Raw genomic sequence first — 15,732 nt, 5'->3', positions numbered from 1 at the left:
AAAACTACATTTAAAATTATTTCTGAAAATATATTATGCAGTATATAAAAAGAGAAATATATCCATTCAGAATTTGGGTTACTTTCTAGATTCAAAGATAAAGCATGTGATACAACCCAGTTTTGCTAAATCTTCCGCCAGGAATTCAGTGAGTGACTCATTTTGACATACAACCAGTATCTCTTTCAGCTCTGTTTCAGAGGCTCAATTTCTAGCTTGTACATTGGGTATGTAAGCCTCACTGCCACACATGTCCCTTGTAATTTTTTACTTTCAGATAACTGAAATAAAAATACCTTTGGCTTTACCCTGCCCTCCTTTTGGACGCCAAGCAAAACCTTTGCCGGGGGAAAAAAAATAGTGTATTCTCATTCTAGAACCTGAGCTGGCGTATTACACACATTCCTCCAGAGGTATTCGCAGCAGCTTCTTCAAAGCGTATTGTCTCCATCTGAATTTTTCCATCACCCTAGTTTTAAGGAAATCAGGTGTGGTTCACTAAATGGCTCAGGAATGTTCTGATCTCTGGCCTTTCAATTGTTCTGTTCTCTTGTTCTGTTTCTTTCCCAGATTGCCTTGAACTAAACAGTTTTCTCGGGCATTAATTCAGTGACATTTTCATGATAGCTACAGTTCTGCTTCTGCCACGTCCTCATCGGGACAACAGTAATATTCCACAAAGCATATCTCTCCATCTTCGTTCCTTATCATATATTGCAACGAAAGAAAACCTCGGTTGTCTGTCCGAATGGATACTTTGCAAGACAGAGCTAGTGCTTTAATTGATGGCTTGAGTAATGATATCTTGTATCTGTAAAAAAAGGAAAAACATAACGTCAGGTATAACATAGGTATAAGCAGCTGCCACTGTCTGAGTTCAAAAACCCGCAATCCTACACAAACAGCATTACTAGGTGGGAAAAGTGGAATGCCATCCTTTCTTCTCATGCTTTGCTTTCAGTCCAATTTGCTCAGCATTTAAAATGAGCCTGATATGATTAGCACATTCACCACAACTTTACCCTGGAAAGACACACCTATCTGGTTTTGTGGCTTCCCTGTAAAACAGTGTTTCTCAAACTCAGCAACTCGTAGATGTTTGGACTTCAACTCCCAGAATTCCCCAGCCAGTGTGAGGAATGTAATCAAACTCCCACAGAAAACCACACTCCCAAACAAAACTGGCTGGACAAGCTACTGTATATAAACAGGGAATATATAAACAGCAAATCCCACATCACTCACACATTATCCTAGTTGGGTAATGATATGTTCAGAAAGCACCAAGGACGCCACAGATCAATCCTGAGGTGCATATATTCCATTTCTCTTTTCAAAAATATCCAAAATCTCACAGTACTGGACATCCTTGCTAGATTTCTCAATATCATTTCTGATTTGGGGTTTAAAAATTTTTTTTTGACTGTGCAGGATGACATGTATGGCATTCAAAACATTGCCAATTCTGCAACAAAAATTCCAATTAAACAATATTGATCACCTTTCTGGCCGGGGATATGCAGTCTAGGATAAATAGTAAGAGTTGCATGATACAAGTGGTCACTGTGATGCTTTGAAGGTAAATGCATTGGTGTAGCTCACCTGTTTGTTTGTGTTTCATTACAATGAAAGGCTTCAATAAGATCAGAATCTTTGGGGTAATCCAGGTGAGTGCTTCCAGCATTCCCAAAAGTAGATAATCTTAAGAAGAAAAGATGTACCAGACTGAATAACAAAAATAGCAATATCGCATATGTAAACACAGTATATGACAAAACTGAGCAAACCTAATTTAGAATGTGTCATTAACACTATAAATTACTGAAAAATTATGCCTGGCATCGAAGTCTGGAAAATATTAAATATTTTCATCTAAGAGAAAGGAAGACAATGGCTGACTACTGCTGACCTCATTTTCATTTTGGGATTAGTAGGATTTAAGGAGCAAAATGAACTTCAGTCTTACAGTCATGTGACATGCATTATGTCCATTAAAAAATTAGCAAGCAGTATAAAAGCTAATTTTTCCCTTTTAAGTAGCAAGAAGAGTTTTCAAATGTTCAAGGATTCTTGCTCCTGAACCATGCCAGCATACAATTTCATCAACCTTAGTTATTTCTGTTTCCCACTAGTTCTTCTGCCATTATAACATGTTTGTAGTGCTTTCCCTTTATCACTAAAGGAAGAATGTTAAATTTCTGGTTCCTCTCAATCACATTCCAAAATGGAAAACAGGTTCCTCCCTGGTGCCGCTGCTCATGTCATAAACCTCAGCACTACATCCTCTGAAGGCCTCGAAAGTATACACATCTTCAAGACCAACTGCAAAAAGGTTACTCATGGCTGAGCTACTCTGACTTTTGGCAGCTCTCCGAAATCTCGAGCTGTAGCTTTACTACTGGCTAATTAGAGGTCCTTTTCAGCTACAATTTTCCACATACATAACTGGGGTGGAGAGGAAGCCCTGGAATTCAATAGGACTTACGTTTAGATAAGGGAAGGGCTGTTGTGCTAGAGCATAATCAAGATTGAATTTTAAATATGCAAAAATACATTTAGCGTTACTTTCCATTTACTCATTTTATGCCACATGTTTGCACTGTGCTCAGGATCACAGTTACCCGATTTTGAGCCATGATGATCAGACTAGGACAATTATTTCTACTACCTGAAATAAGGTTTGTCTGGAGACATTGTAATCTGCAGCACTTCACTGGTCATATCTAGTTCTGAAAATGCCTCTCGGAGTCCCTCTGACTGCAGGATAATTTTATTTACAACATTAGTACTGCAGAAGTCAAAATCGAGAATTTCTTCAGGTTCCTGAGTGTTGATTTTACATGCAGTCACCACCCCTCCTTCCTCCAGGTAGAGGGTTAGAGGGTAGCCATATCCCTGATAACACATCCGAAGGGCTGTCTGAGTTCCTGAAATGGAAAAAAAAAACCTATTATAATATTGCAATTTAACTATGCCTATTCAGTAGAGCTGGGCAATGTTTAGATTTAAAGCAAAAAAAAAGAGGTTTTGAATGGAAAGGGGTACCCATGTAGCTTCTAACAAAACTCTAGAAAGCACTTGCATCTTTTGCCAGGATTGTGTGGCTGCTCTTCACAACTGCAGCATGAGCCTGGAAAAATATGCAGTTCAGGGCTTGCCAATAGCTGTACAAATGTGGACCATAAGTCCTCTGAAGCACCTTTCTGCCTTCAACTGTGAAGCCCCACATAATGGTCACAGTCTTCTTGGACTAGATCTCCACAATTTTCTTGGCAAGTTTTTTTCAGAAGTGGCTTGCCACTGCCCGCTTCTTAGAGCTGAGAGAGTGTAATTAGCCCAAAGTAGCCTTGTTGGTTTCATGCCTAAAGCGATAAAAGTGCATGAGCTACACTGCAAAATGGCCACGCTCCTTCCTGATCAATCCATCAGTAGAACTATGGAAGAAGATATTAGGCATATTGATATGGGCAAATATGAGACATTTTTAAATTCAATTCACAATTCAGGATAATTTTCACATAGTCGTAAGTTGGCATCATTCAGTACAACATAAACTCACACAATACCTGGCAAAGAATTTGTTCCAAAGATGGTCAAACAGTCCAAAAGTACAGACAGATTGATTCTGAACATCACAGATTCTTCTCGCACTACAAATTCTTGGAAAATTCCGGCCTGTAAATTAACAGTTGCAGAAACTATCAGGCGAAGTAATATAAAAATGGCACTCTTAGTTTCAAACTGCAATCCGATGGTGTTTAACAAGAGATAGATCAAGCAGAAAAGTGTTTTATAAAACAGCATATGGAACTGATAATTTGCAATAATACACACAAGGGCAAGGCTGGGATGATTAAAGAAAGTCTAGTAGAAACCCTGCTTTGCACAGCAGGGCTGGAACAACCATTTCTTTATTTTCAAAATATCTTCTCTTCCATAAATACAAAATCTATTTTAAATTATAATATTTATTATTAAATGTATATCAAGAAATAGTGCTGGGATAACATTACACCAGATTCCATGACTCAACCACCTCAAAGTAGCTTAAAGAGTTCCCACTGCTGGAAATAAGATATGCTGAGAAAGTACAGCAGGATTGTTTTCATTTATTAGAATACATCATTTCTTTTGGAAGTCTTATATTGGCTGTCACACACATTGGCCTAATTTTTTTGAGTCGAACTAAAATTCCTTGAAAGTCCACAGAAAAGAAATCCTGTGGTCTAACCTGAATAAAAGCATTGGCTTGCAAAGACTTTGCATTTTCCACCGTGACTTTGAGTCCATTTGATGTAGCGAAACAAGTAGCATGGTCTTTGAAATGAATGGCTTTCAAAATATTGGAGAGGTTTCTGACGTTATCAAGAGTTGCTACCAGAACATTCTGCTCTTTGCCTGTTTCAGGCTGGGTTGAGAAGGGCATGGCTTCAAGGCTCTCTTAAAGCCGTCCTTGGAGAGCCAAAGAAAGAATCTGCAAATTCTGAACGAATGAACCTGTAAAAATCCAAACACGGTTAGCTGAAACAAACATGACTCCATGCAGCACAATTCTTTTTAAGCAACTACTATATTATCCTAAGATTCTTTTTATGCAGCAATTATACTGTATTCTAAGACTCCATACAGACTTGGCTCCCCCTTAATAAATGCCTTTAATTTCCTTGTATGATTTTGATTGCTTATTTAGTATCCCATGACTATCATTAAGTGTTGTATCTTATGATTCTTGATGAATATATATATTTTATGTACAATGTGAGCATATGCACCAAAGACAAATTCCTTGTGTGTCCAATCACGCTTGGCTAATAAATAAAAACCTATCTCATCCCACCCTATCCTATTCACTTTGCCTGAAATGGGGATGAGACATATGAGGTGTTTCTCTCTCAAATTCAGGGACAAGGGTTTTTTCCAGTCCCAGGCGAGCTCAGTTGCCTGCATTTTTATGTTCAACAATTACGGGAGGCTAGAAGAGTTGCGAGTCCAAAAACCCGTACTGCAGTTATAGTAGTTTGTTTTTTGCTCCTTAATCCAGCAGAATGCATGCACAAGGGACACCTCCTTCTTTTCCTCCGTTTTAATCTGATTTCAAAAATTTTAAAAAAATCAAAACCAACCTTTTTGTCAGAGTACAACATGTGTATAGTGAGATTGGCTGAGTCTCCCTTCGTGCATCCCACCCCAACACAACTCACAGTGAACACAAAAAAGGAAAAATCCTTAACCCAGTGAATCCTAACAAACACACTATCTTATTGCACCATGTGAATTTATTGCACAACGCGCTGGCCCCACAAGTCTATCATACTATGTTGACATAGTATGATTTCTAGATTGTTCAGTACAGTTTTTCCCCCTTCTCTATGTAACTTTTCTTTCTTAAAAACCAATTCGGTTTTTAAAAATCATAGTTTTCACATAATGCAGAGTTATATATTCATAGTTATATAATTGCTCTATACAGCACCAGAAACCATTCTTTTTAAAAAAAAGAAATATTGTGACAGTTTTAAAGTTTAATAAAAGAAACTATTCTTTTTTAAAAAAAGGTAATATGGGTTAAGCCCGTTGTAACAGTAAGTTTATTACGTAATTAATAAAACACACGGTACCTTCTACCAAGTTCTTTACGGCACAGGAAACCAGGCGGGCTTTCCCAGCATTCCTAGCGCGCTCGCGAGGAAACTCTATCGTTCTTTCAGCCGCTCCCGAGGATCCTAGAGCGGTCGAAAGGGAGGCAGTCTGGGAGAAGGCAAATGGCGGCGAGCAAGAGGCGGCGTGGAGCCGGCAAGGCAACCGAAGCCGCCGGGCCGAAGACCAAACGCGCGAAGGGAGCTTTGGAAAGGAAAGAGAGCGAGGAGGACGAGAAAGGTCCGTCCTCCGTGGCGGGCCAGGATGAATTCCGCATCCCTCCTCCGGTCTCGCAGGTGTGGATGCCGAGAAGGGGGCTTCTCGAGGGGTTAGGGTGGGGATGCCTCTGAGCCCTTTTCTTCTTGAGGTTGAACCAGCCGAGTCTGTCTTGGCCGGGTAATGCCGCTGGTTGCTCTGAGCATGTGCAAAGTGCCTCTGGTATTAAGGGGGGGGGGCTGCATTTTCCTCCTCCAAAAGATTTTAATACAGGGGTCCTCAAACTTGGCAACTTTAAGACTTGTGGACTTCAACTCCCAGAATTCTCCAGCCAGCTATGCTATTTACAGTTGCAGACTATATACATGTATGTATGTATGCATGTATACATACATACATGCATACATACACACATATACATATACATATATGTTGTGATTGGAAGGATTGGTACTATTAGGAATTTTGAATCTGATGACTGTTAGATCGTGGATTGACGTCAGAACCAGGGAACGTTAATCTGAAGGGCAAGCCAGTTAATTAGCACGTTGCCTTAATGGGTATAAAAGGACACAGCTGAGCTGGTGCCTTTTGCCAGAAACAAAATGTCTATTTGAGTGAGGACGTTACTGCAAAGAGATCTCTGTTTGTTTGAATTTTGAAGGGGAATTCTAACCGTTTCTGCCAGTCGTTATCTTGTTATTTTCCTTCAGTTTGATTTGATTGTGAAACGGCTGCTTTGTTTGTTTGTTTGAATCTCCAAGAGGAGACATAACACATATACATACATATATGTGTGTGTGTGTGTTTTATGTTTTTGCGGGTATTTATATATATAGTACTTAGGTTTCAGGTATTTTCCCACGTCTTAATAGTTGTGCTTTTAAAGTTATAGTGATGTTTGGGCAGAATCTCATCTGCCATCCTCAGGCTTGTGTATTGGGTTTTTTCTCAATACTGCCAAAGCCTGACACCCACTATTGAGAAAAAACCCAATACACAAGCCTGAGATTCTGCCGAAACGTCACTATAACTTTAAAAGCACAACTATTAAGATGTGGAAAAATACCAGAAGAAACCTAAATGCCATCCATCCATCCATCCATACATAAAATTCAGATGCTTGGCATCTGAAGTGGTTCATATTTATGACGGTTGCAATATCCTGGGACCGTGTGATCAGCTTTTGCGACCTGACAATCAAAGTCAATGGGGAATCCAGATTCACTTAACAACCAGGTTACTAACTTAACAACTTGCAGTGCTTCACTTAACTGGCAAGAAAAGTCGTAAAATGGGGCAAACTCACTTTAACAAATGTTTCACTTAGCAACATAAAATTTGGGTTCAATTGTGGTCGTAACTCGAGGACTACCTGTATAATGAAAGGCTTTAATGCTCCTATATCCTACCTTTTGGGATAGTGTCTTTGGCCAAAGTAGTTCTGCCTATATAACTTGGGAAACTGTGTGGAGGGATTGATTGGTGAGTGTCCTCCTTCAGTAGCAATTGTAAATTTTTATATGATTGGAGGCTTCCTTAAGGAGTCTTGGAGTTTGGCTTTGAAAAGTATTTCTAAGGTTAGAGCAGTGTTTCTCAACCTTAAGATGAGTAGATTTCAACTCCCAGAATTCTCCAGTCAACATGAACTCTACCTATAAAGATGCCAAGGTTAGGGCATGACCGGACATAATTATTGTTGGGGTTTTTTTTTAATCTGTAATATTGGGGACATTGGTTTGAGATATTGAAGCCTCTGCCAGATACTTTGTCATTTAGCACTGTTTTCTTTTACATGAAATAATTTATTAGCATATTTAACTACTGCTTTGGTTAAATGGTTTAATTTGGTTTCTTCTTAACTTGCTAATGCTAAATACTTCTGTTTTCCAGGGTAAATGGAAGAACAAAGAGAGGGTCCTCATTTTTTCTTCCAGGGGAATAAATTTTAGGACAAGGCATCTAATGAAGGATTTGCGTACATTAATGCCTCATTCTAAAGCAGGTAGTTTATGATTCTACTTGTGTTACCTCTCTGTCTTTTTAGTTAGGCGATTATTATTTCAATTTATGAAAGCCTGCACAAATCTGTACACTAGGAATGATTAGTTTTTGAAAAGAAATTGGAGTTGGAATAAAACTGAGTGAATCAGTAGTTATATAATTATACCTATTTTTGCCTCCTCTTAAAGCCAGGTAGCTTATGATTTTTCCTGCCCTTATAAAAGTAAGTAGCAGACAGTATGCTAAACAACATATGAATACAAAACATGTCCCACTTTTGCAGACAGAGGTAGTAAGAAATAAATACATGGAAAAAGTTGAAATAAACATCACCTATAAACTAAATGTGCCAAAGCAGTTATTCTGAATATTAATTTTTGAGGGAATCTTCAGTATCTGTAAAATAAATTCTATATTGTTGAAGTTTATAAGCTTAAAATATGCTTTCTATTTGTGTTAAAGATACAAAAATGGACAGGAAAGACAAGCTATTTATCATTAATGAGGTAAGTTATGTAAATTTTCTGCCTTTTCCAAGTTATTGATTGTCCTGGAACGGGAATTTAATTCTAGCTTTTCCTGTGCCTAAAACTTTCCACTGTGCTATATTATAAATTACAAATTTGAGGATTATCTAAAACAACGTGAGCTTCATCTGCACTCATAAAATCCTGTTTTATTCTAGTTATTAGATAAAAACAATGAAATACTTTCCTTTGGTCTGAATATTGTTTTTCTTACTTTATATAGGTATGTGAAATGAAGAATTGCAATAAGTGCATATTTTTTGAAGCCAAAAAGAAACAAGATCTTTACATTTGGTGAGGAAAACTTCTGCCTATATATTCCAATTATTGATATCTAGACATGGTAACCTGTGCACTTTAACTCCCATGCTAATTCTGGAATTCTGGGAGTTGAAGTCCACAGTTTGTAAAGTTGCCATAATTGCCTTGAGGTTTGGATGTTCCTACTACTAAAAACAAGCCAAAACATCACTGTTCTAGTGTCAATTTGAAACTTGGCAAAACTGCAAATTTGGGGCACTTGCAGACATTTCTTGTCAAAAGTATTGTCTCTTTCATACATTCAATACATACTATAAGCTAATTACTAAGAAAATGCAATTATCAAAGAAATACTAATATTTTTTCTAACCATCTTCCATAATTCTTTTAGGCTTTCAAATGTCCCCCATGGACCATCAGCCAAGTTTTTAGTCCAGAACAGTAAGTACAGCCACCTAATGAAATACCTTCTAATACAATCATTATTTTTTAACTGCCTCCAAACAATCCACAAAAAATATGCTTGTGGTAATTATGTCAGGCATTTGCAAAAATTAGTCTTGTAGACTGTGATCACCTGCTATACTGTTCTGTTCTTTTAAACTTCTTGCCCACATAGCAGACAGTATATTCTCAATTGTTCTTAATATCATTACAGTTCACACATTGGCTGAGTTGAAGATGACTGGAAACTGTTTGAGAGGCTCTCGACCTGTTCTTTCTTTTGATCCAGTAAGAATAAACTTGTAGTTGTGGGGCTACTTTCCTTTATGGTCTATAATTCTTGTACTTTTCTCCTTATTCCTAAACTTTATTGTTTATTTCCTAGGTTTTTGACCAGAAACCACATTATGCTTTGCTGAAAGAGCTATTTATTCAGGTTTGTGTATATTTATTATTCCTAAGGGGCAATTTTCTATCTGTAATGATGCGTTTTCATTTGGAATCCTTTGATCGGGATTTTATATACATGTTTAAGGAACAAAGTTTTGTTAGGCTTGTAGTAAGTATAGGTTGCCAAGATCTCATGCTACTTCAGTAGGAACGGCACATTATATATTACTATTAGTCTCTGTAAGACTCTGTCCACAAGGAAATACAATAGTAAGACCTGAAGAATTCAGCTGAGATTTTTGTTTTCCGTATTTTACCTCCACTTCTGTGAACATATTTGAACTAAGTGTGTTGTAATTCATTTCTTCAGTGCCTCCGTAATGTAAACACGTTGACATCATGCTCTGACATCAAGAATGACTTGGACAGAAGTCACGTTGAAGTTGCCTTCAACAAATATGAAAGAAAGTAGACAGTCTTCATATTATGAAAACAAATGCATATATATATATATAGCCTGACTTTGTGATAACAATTTGTTTATTCAAACTATTTTAATAGCAACAAATTGACCAGACTGGAATGGAATGCGTGATCTTTGATACCCATCTGGGACTATGATTGCATTAACCATTCAGTGCTCTCATTTCTCTTGACCAGATCTTTAGTACTCCACAGTATCATCCCAGGAGTCAGCCTTTTGTAGATCACGTTTTCACCTTCTCCATCATGGACGAGAGGATCTGGTTTCGAAATTATCAGGTTACTTCCCATTTTACTTACGGGTGCTAGTCAACAATAGCGGCAGGAACCTCTGAATTCCTGTCCTCTGAGAAAGAACAGGACCATAGAGTTCCAACCCAGAAGAGATTAAATGGTTATTTTTTTCAAGTTATTTTTTCCTTCACTAGATTAGCTTTGGATGATTTATGTATATGTTTAAAACCCTTCATTAAAATTGATCAGGTGATGTCAACAGCAAAGCCAGGAATCTGAATTTGGTAGTGATATATGTAACAATGGTACATTGTGTTACAGTAACAATTGTGAAAACCATCCTAGGCAAGCTCTCAGTTTGCCTACTTCTCGGGTTGTTGTTTTTTGCACATTTATTTATTTAGCGTACATAGGCGCCATTCAAGGACAGAGTGGTCTACGTTGAAAAAAATCAGACATTGGGCCAGTGTGGGCTCTTGATGGGCATTCGGACACATTGTGATGGATATTTTTGTCGAGGAGCACCAGTCACACTGATGGGTAGAGAGAAGACCCTACTTAAACAATGAGTCCCAGCAGACACCATGTTGGGTACGGATCCTGTTCAGGGTTGACCAATGCTGGCAAGGAAATTCAAAATCTGGCACCTTTTGTGTAGGGTCATCTACGTAACTGCCTGTCTCTGGGTGTTCAGCAGCCCGTTTGACTTTCCACTGTATGTTGATGTCAAAGTTGTTAGATAGCTGTTGAGCGAGTGCCAGAGAGGGCTTCCTGGATTTAAGCCTTCCAGTTGATAGATGAGGAAGATCAGCGTGCACATGAAGACATAGGTTTCTCATACTTTTGTTGTACTCCTTCACTACGGCTTCCTGCCTTTGTAGAACTGGTGGTGAAATGTAGCTCAAGACTGGGAGCCAGCAAGTAGGAGTCGATTTTATGCAGCCGCTTATGATCCTTATTTTTTCCAACAGAACTGGAAGAATTTTTTTCCTTCAGATTAATTAAGTTTTTTTTTTTCAGTTTGTCATTCTGTACAGAGACAAATTGTGAAATTTAATTGAAGTTTAATGAAAATTAAATAAGAATTCCATGATTTCTTTTTCAAAGACACAGTAATTAACTAGAGCTTGGAATTTATTTATTTTGTTTATCAAATTTGTATGCTGTCAAATCTCAATATATAATGGGAAAGTGCATTTACACAAACTTAATTGTTGACGATGCAGTGTTAAAAGGAAGAACACAAAGTTTGAACTTAAAGCTTGCTCAAGCTGATTTGTATAACAGTGGACCATATACAGTATAATGGTTACATAGCCACTGAATCATACTTCAATTTCATGCTGCAAGCAATGGCTTTCTCTTCCAGTGATAATTTTCCACTGACCTAGTGTTCAGGGTTTTTTTTTCCCCTGGGTCAAGGAGAGATGGATTAAAGCTCAGGTGCTCAGGTTATGAAAGTCCTTAAACTCCTGTATAATAAAACTAGGAAGATTTGGGTACACTGAGGTTGAAGGTTCTGGAAAAAAAATAGGCGATAAAAAAGGGCATTTAAGCACCTACATCAAAGCTGTCAAACTTCTGGCCTGTGGCCAGGATGCGCCATTCGCTGGCCACGGCCACACCCGAAGGGGGGAAAGTCCAGATATGTCATGTGACACCATCGTGATATGAGTTTGACACCCCTGATCTGCATTAAGCATATACACGGTGCTTCAAAGTTCTAATCAGAATAAAATGTTAACACATTGGATCAAATGGTGCCAAGTACTTTGATTCCAAATGCCAAAACATTCCTGTTTTTGCTTCTGTTGCAGATCATAGAGGATGATGGAGCTCTTGTTGAAATTGGGCCTCGTTTTGTCCTGAACCTTATCAAGATCTTCCAGGGCAGCTTTGGAGGACAAACCCTGTATGAAAACCCTCATTACCAGTCTCCAAATATGGTAATACTATATTCTTGTTTTCATTATTGGTTAGATAACTCGGGCCTTTTTTCTTACGTACCTGAAGTGGTTTATGCTGAAGGAGAAGGGAGGACAACTGCCTTCTCCAGCATAAAATGCTGTATTAAAAAGGTTGGGTTGAGAGAGTAATTGGTTCAGTTGTCTTCCAGCAAGCTTTCCTGGCTGATGCTGGATTCGAACTGGGCCTTCACACTTAAGTGTCATTCTGTCTCACACTTACTGCAACGTGGCTGGTTACCCTGGTGGCTGTGACTGCACCATCTCAAACCATTAATAAAAATATCCGTATTTTGTTATTTTTCCCAATATTCTATTTTGCTGGGTTGTCTCTTAATGACTACTGCACTTGCCCAATAGTTCATCTTAGGTAGTTTCCTTGGTCTTTATTTAAAAGGCGGTGATTCCTTTGCATGCTATATATTATCCAAAATATATTATATATGGAAGCTGCTGCATCAACTTCAGTAGTGTCTTGTAAACTGCTGGCTGTTGGCTCAGTTACTTGGGAGTCAAGCTCAAGATACCTGAAACAAATATTCTGTTGATTATTGATCTTGTCAGATTATCTTGTTACATTTTTCTTTAAACACTTGATATTCTGTGCACTTAGAGTACTCTGCACAGAAATGTTTGTGCAAATGTGCTTTGCATGGACTAGAAATGTGTACATTTGTACAAGTTTATTTGCAAAACTATAAATGATGGCTCTATACTAAAATTATAAAATAAGTTTAGATCAGCGATGGGCCGTGAAAATTTTTTGGTGGGCAGCAGAGAAATCTCACCCCAAGAGCACCCCCCCAAAGCAATTAATCCAGGCTGCGCAGAAACACAAGGCTGCGCCACCCACATGGCCCGTGGGAACCCTCCCTGCCCACTCACTCCTTACCTGGCAAACTTGCCTGCTAAATTGCTATATTTACTTTTTCCGACCATCAGCTGTTTTGCTGTGCCGGGAAATTTAGATTCTCTAGGAAGCAGGAAATAGTTGGATTTCTTCCTTTCTAGGTAGTCTTTAGATCTTCGGCTCTGCTTTTAAGCACAGCCGAACCTGCCTTAGGACTGAAGGTTCTATTATTCAGTGCAGACTTACAACAAGCAAATTTTATGTGACAGACTGAACTAGCCGATGGCAGATAGATAGATCACTGAATGATTCTGTGAGCAACACAATCTGCCTGCCTGCTTTGCCTGATTTTGGGTAAAAGTTGCTCTTTTTTAAATAAAAAATTCAGTATTTACATACATGGTGCATTGTGAGTTAATTTTGTGAGTTTGCTTGCAAGCAAATTTTATGTGACAGAATTAGCCAATGGCAGAATGATAGATCTCTGAATGAATCTGTGATTCTGTGAGCAACTCAATCTGCCTGCCTGCTTTGCCTGATTTTGGGTAAAATTTGCTCTTTTTTTATAAAAAAAAATATCAGTATTTATATAAATATTTATAATATTTACATACAAGCCATGCCGAGCCAGTCACATGACTACCAAGCTATACCCACAAATTAGGCCATGCCCACAGAACCAGTTAGTGGCCCCTGGGATTTAAAATTATGCGTTTGGTGATCCCTGAGGTCCAAAAGGTTGGCGACACCTGATTTAGATTGACCCCTATTACTAATTAGGAACAGTGCTCAGTCTTTAGTATCTTGTTGCACTTTGTGATTTAATTTCAATGCCTAGACCTTTGATGGACATTCATGTTCATTATTTGATATAGCAGAGAGCATAAGACTACTAAGTTGCATAATTACATGGTTTTAGGTAATATGCCCAAAAGTGATGTAATACAATCCCTTTAGATATTAGAACTGGAGATCCAAGTTCAAATTTATCCTCAATGTGGAACCCATTGGGTAGATTTGAGACAGCCAATGCATCTCTTAGCTCATTCTTATCTCACCGGATCATTACTGTGGAGAAAAACAACTTATGTAAGCTATCTAAATTCCGGGACAAACGATGAAATACCAGTCAATGCAAGTTAATCATTAAAATTTCTGGAAACTGAAACTGGTAAGAGGGAGAAACCGATGGCAGATATTCTTTGCACATTGGGGGCTCTGATTCTACCCCTGGAACATTCTGGTTCAGTTGCACAAAACTATCTGAAGGGCTGCAGAGCTTTTTCAGTTGCCATAAAAAAAAACCCTGGAACTAGCTAGACCAGGGGTCTAACTTGATATATATGCAGTTTTTTGATGACTCGCAGTATGCATGCTGATTTGCTTTTATTATTATTACAGCATCGTCGGGAATTAAGACTGGCCCTAGTTGCTAAATTTAGAGAAAAACAAAACATGAAACAGTTACAGAAATTGAAGAGTAAGGAAGACCCAGCACTCATTCCTAAAGATCCCACCGACGAAGTTTTTGAAACGCCTGCTGAAGAAAAGCCAATGGAGATCGAACTGGTGAGGCCTGAACCAAAAATGAGTTTGAAAAAGAAAAAGAAGAAAGTACACCAACGACAGAGGAAGTGGAAGAGAAAGCTTGGCAGAAGTGGAGTGCAGAATTAGAACTTTGAAAAAAAGATGGAGATTAACTGAACTTTATAGTACGAGAGTCTAAATAAGTTACTATGCTACTTTTCTAATCAAGTTATCTACTGTAGCATCACCTGTAATCACTTATTGGCTGGTTTTAAATATTTTTACAAAAATAATTGGATTTTCTTGCTTTTTTTACTTAAAAAAGGAAGTTGATGATGGGTATAACAGGGTTAGAGAGAGCCAGTGGCTCTAGCAACATCTCTCAGATTTGCTTTGGGGAAAAAAATAGCCCACTGGAACAAACAAAACCTCTTTTAATCTACTGTTTGGAAAAATAAACTCAAGTCAACTGAACACAGAAATCACCCACTCACAGTTTCCAATCGTTTAATAACTGAAATGCCTTCTCAGTCGGAAGACTAACAGTTTATGAAACTAATGTTTTCTGCATTTTTTGCTGTAGCTGTCCTATAGTAATTCCTACCTGGAGATTCATGCTAACTTTTAATCCTGTATTATAGAGGTTGTTTACTTCTTATCAGTGAGGGAAAACATTTTTGTTATTAATAGCTGGAGGTAAAATTTTATATATACATGTATTCAACTAAGATTCTTCAGTCTCTGGAATGTTTTCCTTGTATTCCATATCATTTACAGTTTTGAATATACTGCACCCCAATTGCTTTCTTATTAAAAGAAAAGGACAAAAAGTACAGGCTAAGTGTATACAGTTGGGGTTGGCTTGCTTTAGAAGTCATTATGAATAGATGCTTTGAAATGCATAGGACCACAGCACTTTAAAGCAGTTTTTTTTTCTGCATGCAAAAATGCATGTTTGAATGAGAATTGAGAAAATACAAACTTGCTTTAAAGAAGTAGTGTACTCCTTTGCTTATTCAAATAAGTTGAGCTATGCACAATCCTGTAATACTTTACTGCTTTAACCAACAACTAATATTTGTTGGTACAATAGCCACTGCCAAGCAATTTAAATTCAAGGATGTAATTTCTTGTGTTACAACAGTTTTCTCAGCATTGGCATTGAATTTTTGAAATACTAAATTGGAGGGACTAG

General features: G+C 37.9%; 2 protein-coding genes across 2 annotated transcripts; one reads left to right on the top strand and one right to left on the bottom strand.

Moving 5' to 3' along the window:
• Positions 1–16: 16 nt before the first annotated feature.
• RAD1 (RAD1 checkpoint DNA exonuclease) lies at positions 17–5,723 on the bottom strand. The gene is made up of 6 exons (XM_026715673.2): positions 5,619–5,723; positions 4,232–4,497; positions 3,567–3,675; positions 2,669–2,927; positions 1,603–1,701; positions 17–811 (listed from the first exon to the last, which is right to left on the bottom strand). Exons 2-6 carry the CDS (start codon positions 4,424–4,426, stop codon positions 628–630), a joined length of 846 nt encoding a protein of 281 aa, XP_026571458.1. The 5' UTR covers positions 4,427–4,497; positions 5,619–5,723; the 3' UTR covers positions 17–627.
• A 39-nt stretch (positions 5,724–5,762) lies between these two features.
• BRIX1 (biogenesis of ribosomes BRX1) lies at positions 5,763–15,358 on the top strand. Its single transcript, XM_026715650.2, has 10 exons — positions 5,763–5,933; positions 7,747–7,858; positions 8,320–8,363; positions 8,608–8,678; positions 9,037–9,086; positions 9,304–9,377; positions 9,475–9,525; positions 10,140–10,241; positions 12,014–12,142; positions 14,412–15,358. Exons 1-10 carry the CDS (start codon positions 5,763–5,765, stop codon positions 14,682–14,684), a joined length of 1,077 nt encoding a protein of 358 aa, XP_026571435.2. The 3' UTR covers positions 14,685–15,358.
• The last annotated feature ends 374 nt before the right edge of the window (positions 15,359–15,732 follow it).

Source organism: Pseudonaja textilis, chromosome 2 (genome assembly GCF_049901715.1).
Source record: "Pseudonaja textilis isolate UNSWEBS1 chromosome 2, rPseTex1.2, whole genome shotgun sequence".
NCBI lineage: Eukaryota > Metazoa > Chordata > Lepidosauria > Squamata > Elapidae > Pseudonaja > Pseudonaja textilis.
Note: the sequence above shows the minus strand (reverse complement) of the source record. Positions and strands in the feature narration are given on the sequence as shown.